At 38.0% G+C, this 21439-nt stretch overlaps 2 protein-coding genes across 3 annotated transcripts in view; both read right to left on the reverse strand.

The window, feature by feature from the left end:
• NUP107 (nucleoporin 107) overlaps nucleotides 1-1693 on the reverse strand; it is a 34270-nt gene extending 32577 nt beyond the window's left edge. Inside the window, exons 1-2 of the mRNA XM_054219938.1 lie at nucleotides 1586-1693; nucleotides 704-789 (exon numbers count right to left, since the gene is read on the reverse strand). Coding sequence (XP_054075913.1) covers nucleotides 704-789; nucleotides 1586-1593 — 94 coding nt within the window. The 5' untranslated portion in view covers nucleotides 1594-1693. The remainder of the gene's footprint in view (nucleotides 1-703; nucleotides 790-1585) is intronic.
• A 6918-nt stretch (nucleotides 1694-8611) lies between these two features.
• RAP1B (RAP1B, member of RAS oncogene family) overlaps nucleotides 8612-21439 on the reverse strand; it is a 31523-nt gene continuing 18695 nt past the window's right edge. The window contains exons 2-8 of one of the 2 annotated variants that reach the window (XM_054205319.1): nucleotides 21116-21200; nucleotides 19644-19712; nucleotides 16777-16833; nucleotides 15246-15386; nucleotides 13210-13353; nucleotides 11293-11408; nucleotides 8612-9850 (exon numbers count right to left, since the gene is read on the reverse strand). In XM_054205319.1, coding sequence (XP_054061294.1) covers nucleotides 11322-11408; nucleotides 13210-13353; nucleotides 15246-15386; nucleotides 16777-16833; nucleotides 19644-19712; nucleotides 21116-21172 — 555 coding nt within the window. In that variant the 5' untranslated portion in view covers nucleotides 21173-21200 and the 3' untranslated portion in view covers nucleotides 8612-9850; nucleotides 11293-11321. The remainder of the gene's footprint in view (nucleotides 9851-11292; nucleotides 11409-13209; nucleotides 13354-15245; nucleotides 15387-16776; nucleotides 16834-19643; nucleotides 19713-21115; nucleotides 21201-21439) is intronic. The other variant, XM_054205327.1, reaches the window with a different exon arrangement.

Raw genomic sequence — 21439 nt, forward strand, 5'->3', positions numbered from 1 at the left:
AATGATACTGAACTCACAACGAAAATAATCGATCTAAATGTAGTCAAGAATTGACTAAACATGCATTTTGTCAATCTCTTACTTTCCCTTAAGTCTATTAAGTAATCTGTTCTGAGCCATCACTACAACCACTTTGACATGGTTTGAGACTACAAGGGGGAGGGAAAAAGAGGGGAGAGAGAAAATTCCATTCAGAAGAGATACTATTCTGTGAGAAGACAAAGAATTGCATCTTTTGCATCCTAAGTTCTTCTGTAAAGGCCAAGTAACATACCCATGTTGCTTAACGCAGTATTTTTCTAATGAAACTCATCCAGATTTTGTAGTCACACTTTCAGTCAGTCATTAATATTCCTTCCTACTAGTTTTTAGATATTGCAGTCACAGGTTTGTTTCTGAACCTTTCTCCTTCTTAATGCGTGAAAATACCACACAGAAAAAACAGACTACAGAAGGGAAAAATATGAAACAGTTCAATAGCAAAATTTTGACTGCAGAATACCTCACAAATCAGGTAACAATTTCACATTGTATTCATACATTCCTCACTCTAAACAGGCATAAAACAAAGAGTAACTTGCAGTATGTTTGAAAACCATTCTCAACATGCTCAAAATCAAAGAAGTGGTAAAAATACACACACCCTGTGAACACAGCAAGCAATGACTGAAGAGAAGATAACGTCTTTAAAGAAAAAGGATACTAGAAACTCTTTTCTGAGAGCTTTGCTTCCGTCCAGGTCTGGCCATCTCTGCATCGTGGGGGGATGACATGTCTCCAAAACCATTTCTAGAGAACAGTAACATAGAGACACAAAGTTAAGTAAGTGAATCCAAGAACATACAAAATTTTTTTGTTGCTTCAAGTAACTCCGCAACTGGGAAAGTTAAACAAAGCCTAAGTCCCTTCTAATTCTAGTACTGTTGTCCAGTTTCCCCTACAGAACATCTAGTATTGCTCAGCTTGTCTGAAAACCCACATTTTGTTCCTCTTACACCACAAGACATTTTCTTATAAAAACCAAAACCAAACAAAAACCCCGCACCAAAACAAAAAGGCTAGTAAGAGATTCAAAAGCATGATATTCAGTTTTGAATGGAAAAATTCCGTTGAAAGAATTACATGATTTCACTATTTGACTATTTTTTTCTTTCAGATACACAAAATCTCCACAGGTGGAGAAAGCTCCCGTGTCTTGCAGAAGCGGGGAAAAAATGGTTAACAATTACTAAAACGCAAAGGAGAAGCTACAGGTGCGCCGTGAAGGCCACAGCGGTGCCTGCCTAAGCAGGCCTGTCTGCACAGCACCCTGCAAAGGCCCGGCTCCATGCTTCCTCTGTAATTAACAACTTCAGTTTAATTGACAATTACATTCCAGAAAAAAAATCAAGCAGATCTAAAGCTCCCGGTAACATAAAAGCCTTCGATACCCCTCAGAGACTGTTCCAGTCTCACTGCGTTTTCCGGCCCGCACCGCTCCCCGCTCCTCCGCCACAGGGGAGACCCATCCCGTCCCCCCACACCCACGGGGACCCGCCATCCCCCCGGGACGCCCCGCCGGCACCGGCCACCCCACGCTTCCCACCTCTCCATGGCGGCCTCTGGCCCGCCGCAGCCCAGCCTCAGCCGTTCCCGCCTCCACCAACGCCGGCCCACCGCCCGGAAGGAGAACAGCCGGCTTCCGCCTGGCCCAGGCCGGCCCACCGCACTGCGCCTGCGCCGCGCCGCGCCCGGGCGAGCCGGCGCCGGCTGCCGGGACGGGCCCCGGGTACCCAGCGCTGCCGAGGGACGGGGACCGGGGAGCGGGCGGGCTGGGCTGAGGGCAGCCGAGCCCCGTCAGGCGTCCGGGAAGGCAAAAGCAGGGCCGGGCCACCCGGCGCCCCGCCGAGGCAGAGCCAGGCCGCCGTGGCGGTGAGGGGGGAACGGCCTGAGCCGTACCCCTCTGTCCAGGCCGAGGGACCCCGCGTTATGCTGCAAAGCCTAAAAAAAAAATAGTAGTTTAAATCTACCAAATGCTGTTCAGGTTATCTCATTCCACAGAGAAGAGCTAATCTGATGCTCAGAATGGAAGTGGTTGAGTCCCCATCCCTGGAGGTTTTTAAAGGATGGGTAGAGATAGCACTTACAGTTTAGTGATGGCTTTTGTCAGAGTTAGGTTGATGGTTGGACTAGATGATCTGAAAGGTCCCTTCCAACCTAGGCGATTCTATGATTCTATGTTTTCTGAGCAGCATGCCTCCCGCCCTTTGCTTTATCAAGATGAGGCTGTTCCCAGCAGTTTGCAAATTTGTGCCCATTTCTCTTCCTTTCCCATTTCTCCCAGTGTAAGTCGGACTGCTGGCACCAGGAGGTGAGGCAGAATCATAGAATCATAGTGTTGGAAGGGACCTCTGGAGATCATCTAGTCCAACCCCCCCGGCCAGAGCAGGGTCACCTAGAGCAGGTTGCACAGGAACGCATCCAGGCGCGTTTTGAATGTCTCCAGAGTTGGAGACTCCACCACCTCTCTGGCAGGACCCACCCTGCGGGGTCACTGGGCCCCTATCTCCCTGGTCAAACTAAAAAAGCTAAAAAACTATGGCTCCTCTTCCTCCCCAAAATGGATTTTGCATGCTTTTTAACTAGGGGAAAATACTGTTACTACCAAATGACTGTGCTACTGACAGTACATTTACTTGTGCTCTAGTACAAGGAAAATGGTACGAACTGCATTTTTAGCGTAGACCAGCAAGTTCTGCAAAACACTTGCCAAGTACTCCTGTGTATTTGGGGCAACAGCTACAAGGGGGTACTCTGGGCAAATTAAGGCATTTCAGTTCCTCATACAGAGGGATACAGGTGATAGTGGCTGCAAAAGGCAGCCGAACTGCAAGGCATCGTCTGAAGTCCCACAGCCTGCCTAAGAGGCTGATAAAATGCAGCACCCAGCCTTGGTGTCCCACTGAAGCTGCTGGAGAGCCGAACCTCAGACGGCTTCACAAGAGGAGGAAAGCCGAGGAGCCTGATGAAGATCGGGTGTCTTCATCAGGCAGAACACAAGCAAGCAGAAGACCCTTAAGAGAGTAGATTAGTCAACTCATGAAATGTAGTTTTGGATTTAAAAAGAAATAAAATCTATCATGTAGACTATCATGAAAGCACAAGTGAAGGCAAACTTCATTACAGCAGAAGACTAAAAGAATGATAAACTATTGTGTCAGAATTCAGTACTACATATTTAATATAATTTACCCCTCTCAACACATCCTCACAAAACAGTGTAGCATTACTGTCTCTGTAGCGCGGTGGGAAATTCAGAGTAATGCACAAATTAACATCTGGTTCAGTTCTTCCGCAACAGCTCGCACTCTCAGGCTAGCCCTTTCTCGGGGCAGAAAAGTGTAAACAAATGAGAGATGTAATGATAGAGGAAACTCTTTGTTTGCATGCTACCTCAAGTTTATTCAAAGCAATGACAGATGAGAAGAAATAAAAAAAACTTTAAAAAAAGGAAAATAAAAAGAAATAAGAAATAAAGCTGAAGAGAAATTAAGAAGACAACATACTGCTTTTTTTTTTTAATTAAAAAACAAAAAAAAACCCCACAACAACAAACCTATAAAAGAAAAAAAATTTGAGGCCCTTGAGAGAACTTGTTTTGGTATGTACAAATTCTTTAAACATAGGCTGGGGGAGCACCTTAGAGGGCTTCAAGTTGGCTCCAGTAAGGGGGCAACGGGGAGAAACACGGCTAAACCCCTAGGGTGTGTTTTCAGGCAGTATTTTTTGACTAGCATCCTACTTCATATTTATCCAACAAAAGGGAAAGAGGAGAAGAAAAAAGAGAAAACAAAAACTGGGAGTCTCATGCAAGTACCTTAAACTTCCAAGAACGAGAAGGGAATGCAATTTTTTCAGGCTATTCTTACATATAATTTTCTTTTAGCATGATATAAAGGACTCTGAATTTAGATTTATAGTTAAAAATTGTAAATCCATCCTAAGTTTCACATATTTGCATCAACACTGATTGCAACTGCAGCCACGTTGTCAGAATCTCACGAGGGATAGCAACGCTCCACACTTAACAGGCAGGAGAAGCAAAGACAATTCTGCAGCTAGCACAACTAACGCAGAAACACGGCAAGTTTATTGCCAATGCCTAAGATTCCTCTGCTCCCTCCTAGCTTTCTGTGAAGTTAGTAGGGCTTACAGGTTGTACTAGATGAAAGTTCAGGATACACTAGATTAAAATTAAACAAGTAAACTAACTCAAAACTCCAATTACCCTTTAGAAAAACATGTTTTAATATAGACAGTTTACAGATCAAATAAATTGCCCTAATGCATTGCTAAGCTGCATACGTAACACCTGCATATAGAAAACTGTAGTCTTAATTCAGAACTGTCAAAAGCAAGAGCCCAACAAAGTTATTGTGCAATGTGCGACAGCAGCACGACTGCATTCAGTACAAAAAACCCCACGTAGAACCTACGTTATACCTTGCCTTTTTGTAAGAAAAGGAAGAAAGCTCATGTTTTAGCCCATCTTTTCTTAGTTGAAACACATTGCTGGACATAATTTTTTTTTTTTATTTAAATGTAAAGAAACTTTTTCTTTTAAAGCAAAAGTGTTTATGTGCTTGCTTAGTATTAAAATACCTGCGTTGACTGTCAAATTAATGTTTGCTGGGGGTCTCACCCTAAACAAATTGATTCCCATGCTTACTCCTATTGAGGAAGCTCAGTTAAACCCCCTTTTTTGTTGAAAAGGAAAAAAAGAAAGAGACAAATTTGTAACTGTCATTTTATTTGCGTGTGAAAATCATGACAGTAGTGCCCGGGGTCTTTGTTGTAGTGGGCACATTACAAGCAGTAAACCCAGTTTATGAGAGCTGGGATTTCACATGTAGATTTTTGTACTTAGTACAGGAGTGAAGTTACCAACTCCTCCCTGCTAGATTTAGAAGTACAAGGTAAAAATGGCACAGAATATGAAAAGGTAAAATATACTCAACAAAGAAGGAACTGTAACTTCTACTATAGTTTCGCTCTGTATCCAAGATCGCAGACATGGCCCCTCCCCACAAGTTGAAGGTAGCCAAAAGAAATTACATGAATTAATTACAAATTACAGTGACTTTCAAATGAAGTAGTTCACGCAGCCACAACCTCAAAGAAAAATAAATAAAAATCCTGGTGGCAGTGAACTTTCTTGAAACAATGAAGCTGTAGAGCTTGTGGTTCAGCAGTACTAATATTTCTTGAGGCTGAAGTGAGTACAGTGGAATTACGAAGACATTCCTTTCTCCATTCGCAAATCTCTCCCTAAAGAGCATCTCATTGTGAACAGGAAGCCACCCTCTGCTTGATGATTCAAAAATTCTGAAAATAAATGGGTTTGGAGGGTATTTAGAAAAGAAAAACAAAAGAAAAGAAAAAAAAAGTAAAATCCACATTTATCTGTTGTTTGAAGCTCAGATATTGAAACACTGGGAACAAAATCAAGACTACAAGACAACTTTGCTTATAGTTCCAGACTATGAATGTAAAGTTTCTGACAGATGTAAGTATCATTCCAGAGTTTCACTTTCTAGAACAGAGAAGTTAAAATTAGGTTTTAAGAATCTTCAAGCTGTTCATAAATGTTTCGACGAAAAGTATAAGGTGCTTGAGACTCAGAAATAAGAACCTAATTTGATTAAGAGCTCTGCTTCTCTAATGGTACCTTACTACATACAACTGCATTTTGTTACGCATTTGAGCAACTTTTTTTTGCTTTTATTCTATTCCTTATAAATAGGCAAAATAAAAGCTATAAATTGAAGTATCGCCTAATGCTGTTGGGACAGCAGTATAACATTGGACAAAAAGGTTTTTGTCTATGCTGATGCTTGGCTACATCTTCATATTACAATTCAAAAAGTAAGTGTTGCAGACAGCTGTATATAGACTACTATTTTTGACCATTCACATCTAGAAATAACTTTCTATTGTTGAGATGTCTAAACCGAAGTCTAAAATTAGTACAGTAGCATGGCAAAATTTCTCCCTCAAAGTTATTCCCAAAACTGGCAAAGATTGGAAAACTTTGGAAAAAAAGTAAATCTATCAAGTTTGATTCATCCATAGTTTGCTTAGCATTTTAAAAGAAGAAAGTCTTTATCTTTACTGTTTACCCACAAAGAAACAGCAACTCTAGTTACACCAGAAAAGGAGAAAAATGCACAGTTTAATCCCAATTCCAGCAGGATTCTCCTCCCACCTCCCATTTCTAGCATTGCAATATCAGTACACATTATGAAATAACATCTAACTCTACAATACTTTTCCACAAGTTACGTTCTCTTATGCAGAAGAGCAGAAGTAGTCTGAGCTTACAGTGCGTTTGTTTGGACATCTGAAAACATCTTGCAAAGTCTCAAAATATTCTTGAAAATTCAACAAGTAGACATTCATTTCACAGAATAATTTGAGGATGAAGGAGGGCATTAGTAACAAGGTAAGGTATAAGAAATAAATTTATACTGACAGGAAGGAGTCCTAATAGGAAGAATGCAGTTCCATTAAATAATATTTCTATATTTCAAGACATAAACATTACTTTTTCCATAGAAAGCTCAAGACATTTGAATACTTACATACAGCAATTTCAGATCAGGGTGGAAATAAAGCAGTCACAACCTTTGTGTGCACTGTAAGCATAAGCTAACTTTACAAGCAGTAAGACGTGTATTAACACTGAATTTGGAAAATTACTGCATTAGTTCTCAAGCTATGAATTATGCATGTTTTCATTCAAAGCTTTATGAGAAGCATTCTGTTTCTGTACAAGTAGTTCAAGCGTGAACTTCTTAAGCGCTAGTACACAAAGCAGTTATCCTGAAGATATGTAAAAGTTTGTTCAAGATTTCAGCAGACAGGATTCTTTTCTAGAATTGGTAACTGCTTACATAGTTCCAATTCCTGTGGGGAACTGGATGTTCACTTCCTCAGTGGGAACAGCTTCTTATGTCGCAATTACTTAGAAATGAAGAAAATTCTTTCATGTGTTTTGCCTTACGCTTCATGTCCATCACTTCCTCAGCATCATTTTGTCATGCATCTTCCCTTTAAAAACCAGGACACTGCTCCCTTGAAGTCTGCCTAAGTTTTCAAGGAGAAAAATACTGGTTTTTAGGTATTACCTGGGTTATGATGTGTTGATTTTACAAATCTGGCACAAGTTCTAAATATAGGGGGCATTTCACTTTTTAAGCACAGCCTTTAGATGTTAAAGCCTGGAGTTTCTAAAAAAATTACTTTGATTAAACTGGCTACCTCCAACTGTACATTTATTGTTTCACAGAGCAATCAAGAATGCTTCAATACAGAGCTCTCAGGACGAAGCCTGATGTTCCCTATAATCGGTACTCTTTGGCTGGGCACTGAGACCAGACCAGGGCTCCCACTCTGATGTTATCAAAGAATTTTCTCTCCCTCCCACCCAATGCCATCTGTACAGCTGCCTGGAAAAGAAACACATTAAGAAGAACGCAGATAAAAGGACAATTGGGACATAAAAGTGTTATAAGACCTGAATAAGCAGAGGTTGAAACTGAAGGGAGGAAAAATACTGATTAGCTCATCAAGGAGGAAGGTACCTAGTGAAAAAGGAACTAGAGCATCCAGTGCTCCAGTCTCATCTACTCTGGGGACAAATCAGGATGCAGAGGGTACCAAGAGATATTTATGGGGATCATCAACCACATGTTCTGGTTTCTAATGATAAACGAAAAGGAATTTCAGTCTTAACTCTGGCTCTGCACAGTGAAAGAGTGTATTACCTCCATTAAACCATGGTGATGACTGATGAAATTACCAGCAGGAAGGATCAGCTGGGCTCCTTAATTCACTTTGGGCAACGTAAACTACCTCAAAGCTTACCGGTATTAGCTAACCTAATCTGATTGAATTTGCAGGAATGGATTAGAACAAGCTCTGATAATTCTGTGCCAGAGAAACAGGAGGTACCAAGTATTTGGGTGTGACGTTAATTTTCAGCAGCACAGCCAAGATCAGGAAATCATCCACAGTCCACGCATTCCACTTCACAGTCCAACAGTGTTAACTGATATTTAAAGTCTGTAAAACTCTACACCCAATACTGCAAGAATGCTCTTCTGCAGATTTCCTTGAAACCAAACAAATACGGTTTAGTCATGCAGCAAAATAATATTTTCCTCCCAAGAGATTTTTTTTTTTTAGCTACACTAAGTCAGTTTTAACAATGAATACTTCCTCGGAAAGAAGAAAAGTAGCAGGCAACATATTTTCGAGTTCCCAAAACAGCCAATGATAGTCTAACCTTTGAAGACAGATATTTTTCTGTTAGACTCTCCCTTATGTTAGAACTCTGAATATTCCAAGTCCAAAACTGTAAGTGGAATTTCATTCGGTCAGAAATTCATCCACCCTAGCACATGGGATGCTATTAGAAGAAATATCCACGGCATGTATTTGTCAGAAGACAAACTCATAATGGATCCTTTGCGTCCTAAGATGTATGAATCTGCACTGTGCAAGAGATTTAAAAAAAAATAAAATCAATATTTACTAGCACTACTAAAACACAAAACATTCAAGTAGTATATAACTGTAATGCAAGCCCTTGCATGGCAATCCAAATTTATTGAACTACTGATGCTAAGTCATACAAAATTGCACCACTTTAATTAAGGCTTTTAGTTTACATTTGGCCACCTCAAAGCAGTTGTAACATTAGGTTGGTCAATTTAAATACTGTGGCTCCCTGTTGGATATACACACAATCTTTACACCCAAACGTTAATGCATACAAAGCAACAAGGCATTGTTAAATAAATCAGCAAAAGTTAATTACTGCAACTTAGGCCCTGTGACCAATTACACATGATTAAAATTACTTCCCACATTCACATCCACAGTACTCTTCCACCATTTAACATCTCAACCAAAACGTTACACATGTAAAACAATCACTAACAGGCAAAAGTACTAAACCTGTATATTTGGTATTGCAAATACACTTATGCATGAGCAAGCAAGGGAATTCACAGTGAGAATCTACAGCTGCAGAAGCCCGAAAATGATTTACAAAAAATTGTTAAATCATTAAAAAATCGTTTTAAAATATACACTTCTTGTTGTAGACCCCCACTGTACACACAACTATAAACATTGTTCCCTATGTAAACAAGGAAAAGGAAACATACAATAAAAGGTTGAAAAGTCTGGACATTTCCTTCCCAACAGATATTAAAGGCCATGTCTTTAGTCAGACGTTATACTGAAAGGACTCAAAGACTAGATCACTGTCTCCACAGGTTTTTCCTAAAATTAAAAAACTATAGCTGTTGTGTTAATCAAAGCGCTTTTGTACAATACGATGATGATGATCCTGTATTTCTTTAAAAAAGTTACAATAAGCTACAAATACCGATGAAGCAAAGTTATCTGGAGTAGTCTATATAGGAGCTCTTTGGACTTTCTTTTATTATGCTAAAATAGTGGTGCTTTTAGGATTTACATTATTGTACTCTCCAATAGAAAGTGGGGATTGTTGAAGTATACAGTACACAGTTTTCATACATGTACAACATTGGTGGATGAACAATGTCTCTTATCAGTAATACTGGATGTAGGCTCTGGTTTTACCAGTTGCATACACTTAGAATATTTATAAGTAAAAATCTCTCGTGACACTGGAAAGTGATTAGAATGTGCAAACTGATGTAGTAGCTTTCATCCATTTCTTAAAGGGTACCACCACAGGAAAGTCCATTTAAGATGTTGGTAGGTTTAATAAAGTTGGAATGCTGGCACTGTTGAATTGGGCAACAGTTCTTCAGACCTGTAACAACAAAACAAGAGGTCAGTATTAGTAACAACTATTTGTCATTCCTCTTTAGTTAAAAGAGCTAAAGCAGGAACTAGCCAAGTTCTTCGCAAACAGACTGAGAAAATAACCTTATCGCTTCTCCTCTAGTGATACCATTTCTACCATACAGATACAAATAACAGACTATCTCAATTAGTAAAACTGAATTGGGATACATATGGTAAACCAAGCTGAACTGTGGAAGTAGTATTTGATGGGCGGGACTAGTTTTGCTTAGAGTATGACAGTTCCAGTGGCTTTAAAAACAAAAACACATTTGGAGGATCAAAGCTCCTGAATCAAAAGCCCTGTTAAGGAAACGCAGCAGACATTTCTGCCATCTTCAGCTAATGCTTTTGGAACCCTCTCAGTTTTACTTTGAGCTGATTCAAGTTGTTCAAATTAAGTAAGTTTTAATATAGATACCAAAAAAGAGAGTTAAACACTGCACTATCTCAATATTAACAAAAGCCTGCAATTTATGAGAGTGACATGTCCTACCATGATCCTCCAGTATATCAAAAAGGTCTATTGGATGACAGAATAACGGACCATAGTACTAAAGCAACCCAACCACCCTATGTCCAGTAAAATTGAAGGGAATCGAGATGAGCAGGCAACTTGCATAATGTCAGGTCAATCAAGAGAAACCCTATGCCCATACTAAGGCTCGGAGGTGGAAAGGGGGAAACAACCTGCCCAAGAACGAGTTGCAGAAAAAATTTCACGCCTGCTGACTAACTTCTAAAAAGGCTTGCTAAAGAGCAGGCTGGAGCTTGCTTGAGCCTTCAGCAGCATTCTTAAAGCATGGATTTAGTCACGTAGAACATCAGCCAACTTCCAACAAATAAGAAATTGATCTAGTAACCAATAGCTCCAGGTCAAATATTTGGAGTGTTACAGTGATCGCTGTTCTCTTCCAAATGTACTAAATACAACGCAGCCTATAAAATATAGATATAGTCCAAAGAAAGCAAGCTAAATTCCTATGACATCATGCAAATATATGCAGAAGTTCAAAGCAATAAGTGACGTTTTAGCATGGAAACTGCAGTATTTTACAGTATGCATTCCTGATAATTGAGCTCTTGCAGCCTTTAAAAAAAGAAAACCCTGTTTTCAAAAGCTAAAGTTCCAGAGTATCAGAATAAACATCCTTAATTTGAGCTCTACCAACATCTTAAAGCTTGAAAAAAAAATAATTTTATACTAGCGTGAACATGTATCTTGCACATATGTGTAGCTCTGATTTTGGAATACCAAAATACAGACGAGAAAAATTTCTGTGATTATGGAAATGAAGACTTTTCAGTGCTGTTCTGCATCAGCAGCTACCACAGTTGTTAAGGTTTTCTTTTTTGTTGTTTTGTTTGTTTGTAATAGCCATAATACACAGAAAATTTTAAAAGGCTTACCTGGCTCAGAGCTACAGTACAGCTATGTATTAAAGTAGCTGACATGATGACTTTTTGCGTGCTTTTCCAGGCACTGGAGTTTTTCTGTTAATTTGTCGCACAAGGTCATAAAAGATCTGAGAATACAAAAATCAGTTGGTTATTGGAATTAAGAGGCTTCTCTCATAAACGTAAGCCTTGAATCTTTACACATAACGTGCTCGCATACTCAAGAACCTCCGTAAATATTTAGTTATCACAAAGCCAGAAAGTTAAACTGTATGCTTTATTAATACCTGGGTTTTTTTTTTTCCCTGTTTGAGATAGTTGTCTGCCAAGGGTTTTCCACTTTCAGTGAAGCAAGCTGGAAGAGCATCTATAATCTGCAGCTATTTAGTGACTGGTTTGAATTCATCTGAACATGCATGATATATGCCACAGTGATCAATTACTATATGCTACTACTTTGCAATTTAGCAGTGAGGTCAAGAAACAGGCCACAGCTTTCTTTAACTCAAATCAGTCTAGGGATATTATTTTAAAGAAAGCGCTAGTAAATTTTAAGTACAAATTTTCGTGGTAACTCAAGTACACTGGATATTCAGTAATTGAATGAGATCATGCTTTTCCAGATATTTAAAAATGCTAAAGTCTAGAGAATTAATTCAGCAGCCTCTCTAGGTCTAGAGCATGACATAAGCATAACATTTTCTAGAAAAGTAACTCATGTATAAGACTCTCTCACACTTTGAGTCTCCTAGAATTCTAATTAGAACATGATTTTGTTGAAAGGCTAATTTAAGGCAAGTCTACATACTACAATTAAACAGCATCTGTTTTGTTCATAATTGACATTGTTCCAATTATTTCTGCATCTCCTAAATCAAGGAAGTCCTCATACTAAAGCCATCCTAGCAGTTTCCTAAGCACCGACTGCAAAGCAGCAAACATTCCAACAAGGGCTTTTAGTATTTGATGGAAGTTTTAGTTTATTAAACATATGACTTCTATATAGTTCCAATGATTAATTTGTATTTAAGAAAAACTGAAAAGTTTACAGAAATTCCCAACTAATTAAACACACATTACTCATTTTTAAAATCAGCTGTGCTTAAAACCACCATACTTATTTGATTACATGCAAGTCTTGCACAGAGGCCCTATCAACTTAACTAATGCTGCCAACAGTGTTTTCCAGGAGAGACAATGAATTGCAGGGGTTATCATAATATTCAAGCTGTTCCAGAAATGCAAACACTAACACAGCTTCTTTCTCTAAAACTTTTCGCATCCCTTTCTTTATGCCAGCACACCCACTGGATAAGAAGGCATGCACTATGGCAAGTCCCAAAAATGTACATGTATGATCAGTCACCTAGCTCCTGCTAAATAAATAAGTATCTAGATAGTAGAGAGGTTTTTGCCTCCCTTTTTCTCTACAGAGCACTTAGTTAGGTCTCTTCTCTGATCAGCTGCTAATTTGGACAAAACCCTACAGAGTTTTTGTTCTTACTATCTCAAATAATTTAACACCAAATAATTTAAAATCAATTAGTTTTAAGGACTTAACTCTCTTAAAGGTCTTTTTTTTTTTTAAAAAAAGTAGTCTAGCAGTATGTTCTCAGTGGATAGAGATTATATCAACTAGGTAATGTAACATGAAAAAATATTCACCCCAAATTCATATGAATATAATTGGATAACTAATTATATTAAAATTAATATAACTTGAAAAAGTCCTAAATCAAAGCTAAATAGGTCCCTTGATATAAACACTTCACAAATTCTCACAATAGCAGGGTACAGTTTTGTGCATTCCAGTAAACTTTATTAATAATTTTGTTAGTTTATCTTGACACAGTAATGTTTGGTTACCACAACACAGTGACCCATCCATCTCTCCCTGCCACCCCTCCCCCCATAGATACCATGCCTTACCTCATTAACATTTATCTTTGATTTTGCAGAAGACTCTAAGAACGCACAGTTATTCCATTGCCTTGCTAGGTTCTGACCTTGTTCCTTTCCCACAACTCTTTCATCTTCCAAGTCACACTTATTGCCAACCAGAATCATAGGCACCTAAAAACAATTTAATACCAGCAAAGAATTCATTAAAATTTTGGGAAGGCACAACATAAATGCACACCTAAAACCCTACCTAAATCCTTAGAGGATCCTGACCTCCAGAATAATCAAGCTCCAGTATAACAGAAACTTAAGTTTACGTTTGTGTGAGACTTTAATCTTGAAATCCAAGTGACTGAAGAATCTGCTACAGGATTCTTACACATTCAGAAATCCCGGAAAAAGTGGCCTGTGCTGGGTAGCATGATGAAGGATGCTAAAGCTCCTTTCACCATTTCTCTGCTCCCAGCGTATCTGCACTCCTTCCAAGAGGTGTTTGCTTACACAGTTCTTAGCAGTAAGCTGATGCACACAGAGGAAAGAAACATGCTAGTTTATTAAAATTACTAACTACAGAAAATGCTGAATTGACCTTTGTAGCAAGAAAAGGCAATCACACAAAGTTGGGGTTTTTTTTTCCTTCCTTTTATTAATTTAAGGACATAGCTAAGTTTCTCCTAAATTCAAGTGCTGAATAAAGGTTTACAGTATTTTTATCGTTTAATTTTTCCCCACCGAGAAAGCAAGTTATGCCTAAGCTTTGGCACAGGAAAAACTTTACATAAATTTTAGTGAGAACTGAAGTTGCAACTTGAAGCTCATTATCTTTCTCCTGATACTATGGAAAGGTTTTCAAGAGTAATGGGAGTGTTCTAAAAAGAAATACCGTTTCAAGGAAATACTAGCATAGTAACAGAAAGCTTATGCGAATCGGAATAAATATACCGGGTAAACTAAAGTTTCAAATATTGTCACATTTATCTTGATCTTAGTGTACAAAAGTACTTTGATGCTAAACAAGGCTATAACTTGGTAGGTTCTGAATGGGAAAGGCACATGCAACTTCAACACTACGCTTCTGAGATACATTTGTGATAATGGGTAATAAATCGCTTCTAGAAGAAATCTGCAGAACATAGGCATGACCTATAAATGCTTACGCTTAAGAAAGTGCAAGGTGGTTTGTATTACAAGAGCCCCAATGAACTTCTCTGAAATTGAAACATTTAATACATTCTGTGTCTGCTGGCAGCAGAAGCATATATGGATACATGCAGTAAGAAAGGGATCAAAGCTTCCATGAGCACAGTTTGAATGAGTTGAGCACACTCGAAAAAAAAAAATAAATGTAAGCAATGAACAGTTTCTGTTAAGGAAGACTTTCTGTCTGATGGCTACAACCTACAAGGTGTTTCGGTTAAAAACAGACTTTTACTGCTGTTTCACATTTGGAATACTTTTCTTCCTTTTATTAAGGGACTAAGTATTCACTTCCTACAACTACAGAAATTTTTTTTTTTATTCAATTATAAACTTTATAGCTTTAATAATGCTAAGAGGTGCATACTGAAATTGTGTGGAAATGGTATGACCAAACTTACTTGCAAACACACACAAAATAGAAAAGCTACTTAACATGTAAGTTTAAAGCTTACAGTACCATCTTCTAGAATAACTTAGAATTCTGTGCTTTTAAAATACCGTAAACAGTAGGAATATTGAAAAGAACAATTGAACTGTAGGTTTTATTAAGCCTTCATCGATAGCAATTGAGGTAATAGAGTTGCTTTAGAAGTGTTTTCTGCAGTACTAGTGAACAAGGTTATGTACAGTTTCAAATAAGAGTATTTAAAGGAAGAGATTAAAAAGACAATTCTCTTTACATACAACACGACAATTACAATTTCTCCAGTTTGCCTTAAGAGTTGCATTTCTGTACTATGCATCTACTGCTTGATTTGTCTCTTAATTTAAAGCTTGGAAGCTATCTGATCACAGTGTATACATTACAACACCTGTAATGAAAACTGTAAATATAAGTATTATGCATTTTTAGAAATGCTTACATCATCTGTGTCTTTGACTCGAAGAATCTGTTCTCTTAGATCCTGCAAATCATTAAACGTGGACTGTGCTGTGATGGAATATACTAATGCAAAACCTTGTCCATTTTTCATGTATAGGTCTCTCATTGCTGTAAACTGTTCCTGTAATTAAGAAAAAAAAAAATACATGCGTCACATTCAGTTTGCACTTTCATTACACAAACTACCATATACTTCAGGTCACAAACGGATCACAGGTATGATGCATTTGTGCCCTCTCCCTCTTTTTAAACCGACCAATATTTTACTGTTTGACTATAAGCATTACAGAAAACTGAACCACTTTTAAATAAATCTGGTCTGGAACATTATCTGGGGTGGCTAAACAACATCTAGATATTGACATGGGTGACACCCAGGGGGCGACACAGCAGGGGGAAATATAACAAACTAAAGTAATTTCTAAAGATTACAGAAGTTACACTGCTCCTGAATCCTTCCTTACATACCAACTTTTTCACCGTCTCCTGACTGTTCTTTAAAACACATGGCAAAGTAAATGCATCCCTTTTCAGCCTCCATTTTGTAGTCTAGGCATTTTCCTATGTTAAATTCTACTTTTATTTTCAAGGAGATTGACTAGGGGATGGGGACACTCAGACGTCACACTTTCTAGAGCGTGGTGACAACTATGATACTGCATATGAAGACTTGCTGGTGCACAGCAGCATTAGGACTTCCCCCAGTTCGAAAACTCTTACCAGTATGACTGTGGAACAGCATTTGTCTTTCTCACGTTGGTGACTCTGCCACCTTGTGACTAATCAATCACTCACCAAGCCCCTTGCTGGATGTCAGGTGAAAAGTGCAATATATTTTGAGAACAGTCACTCCACATTTCTGTAGTTTTACTTGGCGTTACTCTAATATAGAATTTAACTAAATTATTATTGGACCAGGTTACTATTATACTTCAGAGAACACTTGTGACACTCCAAGGGTCTTAAGCTTGCGCTCATGGGAATCAATGAAGGAAATGACTGCTTTCAGTAGATTTTGGAACCGGTCATTGAAAAACCTGACCAATATACACAGGGTCAGCATAAACTCTGCACTTTGAGTTCACCAAAGCTGACTAAAGTGATGCTATTTTTAACCCAATGTCAGAGTACATCTCACACACAAAAGAAAAAGGAGAGGAAAAGAAAGCATATATTGTCTACAGAGAATCAAACACGAGTAACCATCAGGCCTATATTTTCCTCTGGGCAATATCAACTTAAAACAGCAGCACAAGTTATTTTAAAATTCTCAATCTCATGTTTCCCCTATTACAGAACATGAGCTCACAGGAAACTTGCAATTCCATTTTCTGCTGCAACACTCAAGCGTTGTTTAAATACCAGTATGTTAAAGAACAGCCTTTAATCCAATGCACTGACCAGTTACTCTTTAGAGAATGAGGAAGGAAACATGTCATCATTTACATCCCTACAGCTTTTGATGGTTTTAACGCTGTACATCAGTATTTAGGGAAGTTGGTTTTACATACCGTTCCTGCAGTATCTAAGATTTCAAGCATACACTGTTGTGCATCTACTTCAACTTGCTGCCAAGAAAGAAAGATGTGGTTAGAATTTTTCTTGCAACTCTTCCCTCCAAAGATACCAGGAACTGTGTGATTTTATAAGCAAATTCATAATGCATAAAGCAACATAATGGCTTAAGAAGTTTATATGGATATACACTTCGAAAACAGCAGGAAGAAGCCTTTCAAAGAGCCCTAGTGACATTTTCAATAGCAGCGTCAGCAGCCAAGTACACTCACTTTGCAAAGTGATTAGGGATTTTTGATTATTAAAAAGGATGCTGCTAAATTTGTAATGAATGGTTATCAGCAACTAGCACAACTAATTTCTATTTGTTTCAGGGATCATTCACAGACTGAAAGAAAAGTACAGGTGGAAGCTAGAAAGTTGGACTGGCATACTAATACTCATTTAATAGTAATTTAGAACAACAAGACAAGAAATAGTACACAGCAAACAACAAACCAAGCAAACCACAAGAAGTGGTATCCCCAAAACAAGCCTTTAGTGACACTAATTAGTAAACTGATCCAGCTTCGAAAAATTTGCTAGAAGGTTTAAGAAGTCAGATCAGTTTCTGTATCATTTCAGAGTTAGTCTATATAGTTTCTACCTCAAAAAAAAAGCCTTGAGGGCATTAAAGGACACAGAATTGCCCTCAAGCTGTTTCAAGCAGGCTACACATATTATTTATTTATTTTTATTTCAAGCTATCGGTACACTTCCCTTGTTTCCATTTGCACATGAAATTCCTACTTGGCAGATCAGCACTCAAAGAAGTTCATGTTCCTTACTCCCCATACATGCATTATCACTCATTTAACTTTGAGCTTTTCTTTCGTAACTAGATTTGAGCTTGGGGGGCAGGGAAGAGGAGTATTTCCACTTCTCTCACCTCTCCCATGTCCCCTAGGGATGTGGATTCCTTCAATAACCACTATTTTAGCATGTATTGCTGACAAAGTTATTCAGCTAATTGAGCAGCAACTATTCTCTTCATGAAGAAATATTTGGGGAGTAAACCAAGGCGTCAAGTTTCAAGACTTCATGCTTGATATATAGTTCCAGACAAACTTAAAATATTTCAAGCCACATCCTCTCAACTTCAAATATTTTAAAATTAGATTTAACATTAAAAGTATAGAATTGCAACTGCCAAACCAATACATTTTAAAGTCACCCAAGTCAAGGAGGAAGTTAGAGTTGTAACTAGCAGTGAGGGGAAGAAAACAACTGCATAAAGTGTTGTCCATACTAAAGCAAGCCTTCAACAACCTGACTGATTTGAAAAGAAGAACAGACAGAGATAAGAATAGACAGAGATATTCCTAGTCATTTCAGGACCAAACCTGAAAGGAACATTGTAAGATCTTTGCCCGCCAAAATTAATAAATAATTAATTAGGAAAAGACTAAATTTCTTAAAATGGCTTTACTTTTTACTTTTTGAGGCTCCATGGAAACAGTCTTTGGAAAAATTCACCCAGCAAACATCACGAATCTAGTATGACCTGAAGAATGTAAATATATAACAAAGGAAACCTTTCACTTTAGTACAGCCTGTGAATATTTTTGGAGTCATTTACTGGGCCTGCACCAAACATCAGGACAGGGTCCAAAATTCCTGCTCCTCTAATACAGAAAAAGTAAGTAGCTATATAGAATTTTTTGTTGCTGTGCTCTTTAATAAGATTTCTAGCTTTGGCTGGAAGCCCACATACTTAAGACAGACTAGGATTTTTCCATCATACAGATTTCTATGAGGTCAAAGAAAACAAGTGTGAAATAATCATTTTGCTCTCACTAATTCCTCTTCCATTCAGAAGAGATTCTGGTGACTATAGGCTGCAACAGCTGTTAATGCAGCCTCTTTATTCCAATATAAATGTAGTCTAGTGCTGAAAGAGGAGGTCCTGTGGGTTTTGCCTGTTCCCATATACAGTTTGTGCATCTTTCCTCCCTTATATAGACATTTGCATTTTTGTGGCCACATGGTGAGCTACATCAGAGTACCAATGCATCTGAAAAGTAATTCAGCTAAAAAAAGACATAAAGATTAAGAAACTGACACAGATGAAAACTAATCTGCTTCCCCAAATGGTTAACTCTTTTGGTAGCACTCCAGATGTAAACTATCCTAGTCTGGAATATTAATCATGGTCTCAGCTGAAACTGAGGAGTGAGCAATATGGAGATTCAAGATGATGCAGGCAGAGTCAGACCTTTCAGCCTGTCATGCTGGAGATGGGAAGATAGAAACTAACAGGCCACTGTAAGTGTTTGTTCATTTATGATAGGTTTGTGTTAACTTATTAATAAAACAACAACCCATCTAATGGAAGTGTATCAAGCTATCAGTCAAATTGTTAGGAATACAGTGTGATGCTTCCAGCATTCTAAAGGTGAGCGTGAAGCTGTTTTTAATAGATTTTCCTAGTAGTAAAGAAGCTCAGGCCTCCAACATACAAGTCCAAATCTACCCGAAAATACTAAAACACACACGTAAACTAACAATAAAAAATAAAAAAATATAAAAAAGTAGTAGTGTATTTTACATATTTTTTTTTTTTAAATTAATGTTCCCAATTCTGACAATGAATTTTTTTTACTGACTAGCTAGTAAGGTATTATGCTCAAACACTGAAAAGCTAGTCTTGAATTATTCCTTTTAGACAGACTTTAAAAGCACCTTTACATTTCAGACTTGTTAAGTGACCTGGTATTATGTGGCATTACCAGGCATACCATTTTTCAAACAATGACTCAAAACTGCAGCACATGCTGTGGAATATTTAAATTTCTATAAAACTAGAGAGGTCTTTTGCATATACCTTTCTGTAGGAATCTTCTATCGTAGGATCGTATTTTTCAACAAATATTCCTTGAACAAACTGTACAGTCTGCAACACAAAAGTTCTTGTAAGATTCTTATATAGTGACATTTTGTAAACGCTGTACACAAATTACTGTTCTAGGTATATACTCAGTTATCCATTACATTTTTGAAGGCAAATTAGATGACTGACATAACTATAAATTATAAGAAACAGGAAGTTAGGTGTATATGCTTATTTAACTAAGTACTGTTAGATGAAGCAATTCTACACCTTCCTTTATCCACTCTCACCTGGAGCACTGAATTAAAGGCATGCATTGATTTAAGGTTTGTCTAACTCTTGGAATCATTATTAGTTTCTAGTTGAATAGGACACTATACAGCTGCACGGATTTTACATTTGCATTTAGAACTACTGCATCTTCTACTTATCTGCCAGCACAGGAATTAGTCAAAAAACAACTGCCAGCATTTACTAGTCTTAACTAGACTCAGTAGGATATTCCTGTGTACCTAGCACGTAGGACGTTTTTAGCACAAGTCAAATGGAACTTTAAGACTCAACACCCAAGTCAGAGCAGACAGGTTCAAATCCAGAAACGCTGCAGTAAGATAAAGAATTCAGAGGTGAAGTAGAAAGTTCTTTCTCAATATAACATGATTTTGTCATTTAAGTTTTCCTTTAGGAACCGCTATGTAAGAGAATAGTTCTTAAGAGTGGACCCCTAGACCTTACTTTATGATCAGGTGCTCCATTAAACTCAAAGACATAAAGTTCTTAGGTGGCCCAAGAACATCATATTCTGTGAACTTTTTCAGTGCTAGTCTAGGTCAAACTAAACTTTTCTGTAATCTAACTAAAGTGCATGAGCTCTTTGGTTTACAATCATCTATCTGCTGCAGCTACACACCTACTTGCAGGGAAAGATGTAGAAAACATGTTAAACTTCCTGCAAACGTGCAAATATATATTTATATTTGCATAAAAAAAATATTAGTGCTTTAGCGATTGCAATCAAACTTTAAGCAAACAGCACCTTGAAGGCCTTTCTAGAGCCAGGAGTTACCAAGGCCAGACACAGGCAAACTAGTTCATTGTGCGAGTTTCATGAAGGAGCTTGATTTCCTACAGACCTACGGCTGAGTTACCCAGTGAAGCCAGAGACCTTCATAATGCTTTGGCTATGCACTTCGCTGTGTAAGACAGGCAAAGATCTGATTAAGCACCATCAACCAGCCCCATACACAAATATTAGCATGTGAGAGCCCACCAATGGATGTGGATACACCCAGTAAAGGACGTATCTATTCTAACCAGGAACCCTCAGCAGTCATTACTTAACATTTATTTTTGTTTATTTGTGCACACTTATGTAAAAGAAATATGGGCTAGTAAAGAGTGTATTAGAGAAAAGAGACACGAGAAGCCCAAGAAAACATACTTGAGCAGCCTCACAGAGTACTTACCAGAGCAGACTTTCCAACACCTCCAGAACCAAGAACCACTAGCTTGTATTCACGCATGATGCAAGAGATAAATCACCCTCAATACCTAAAACACACAATAAATTATTCACCCTTTTGATCAACAGGAGAACTATTTTAGCATTACTACAGCAACTACAAGATCGCATATATAACAAGACATGAACAGTTAAATATTGGTATCAACTGATAAATACAGGAGATACACCATCGTAACCAGGCATAACTTAAGCAGGATGTCACTTTAATTATTACACAATATCGAAACTATGGGCATTTACGCAAGACACTAATTGCTGAACAATG

The sequence above is a fragment of the Rissa tridactyla genome, chromosome 1, assembly GCF_028500815.1.
Source record: "Rissa tridactyla isolate bRisTri1 chromosome 1, bRisTri1.patW.cur.20221130, whole genome shotgun sequence".
Classification (NCBI taxonomy): domain Eukaryota; kingdom Metazoa; phylum Chordata; class Aves; order Charadriiformes; family Laridae; genus Rissa; species Rissa tridactyla.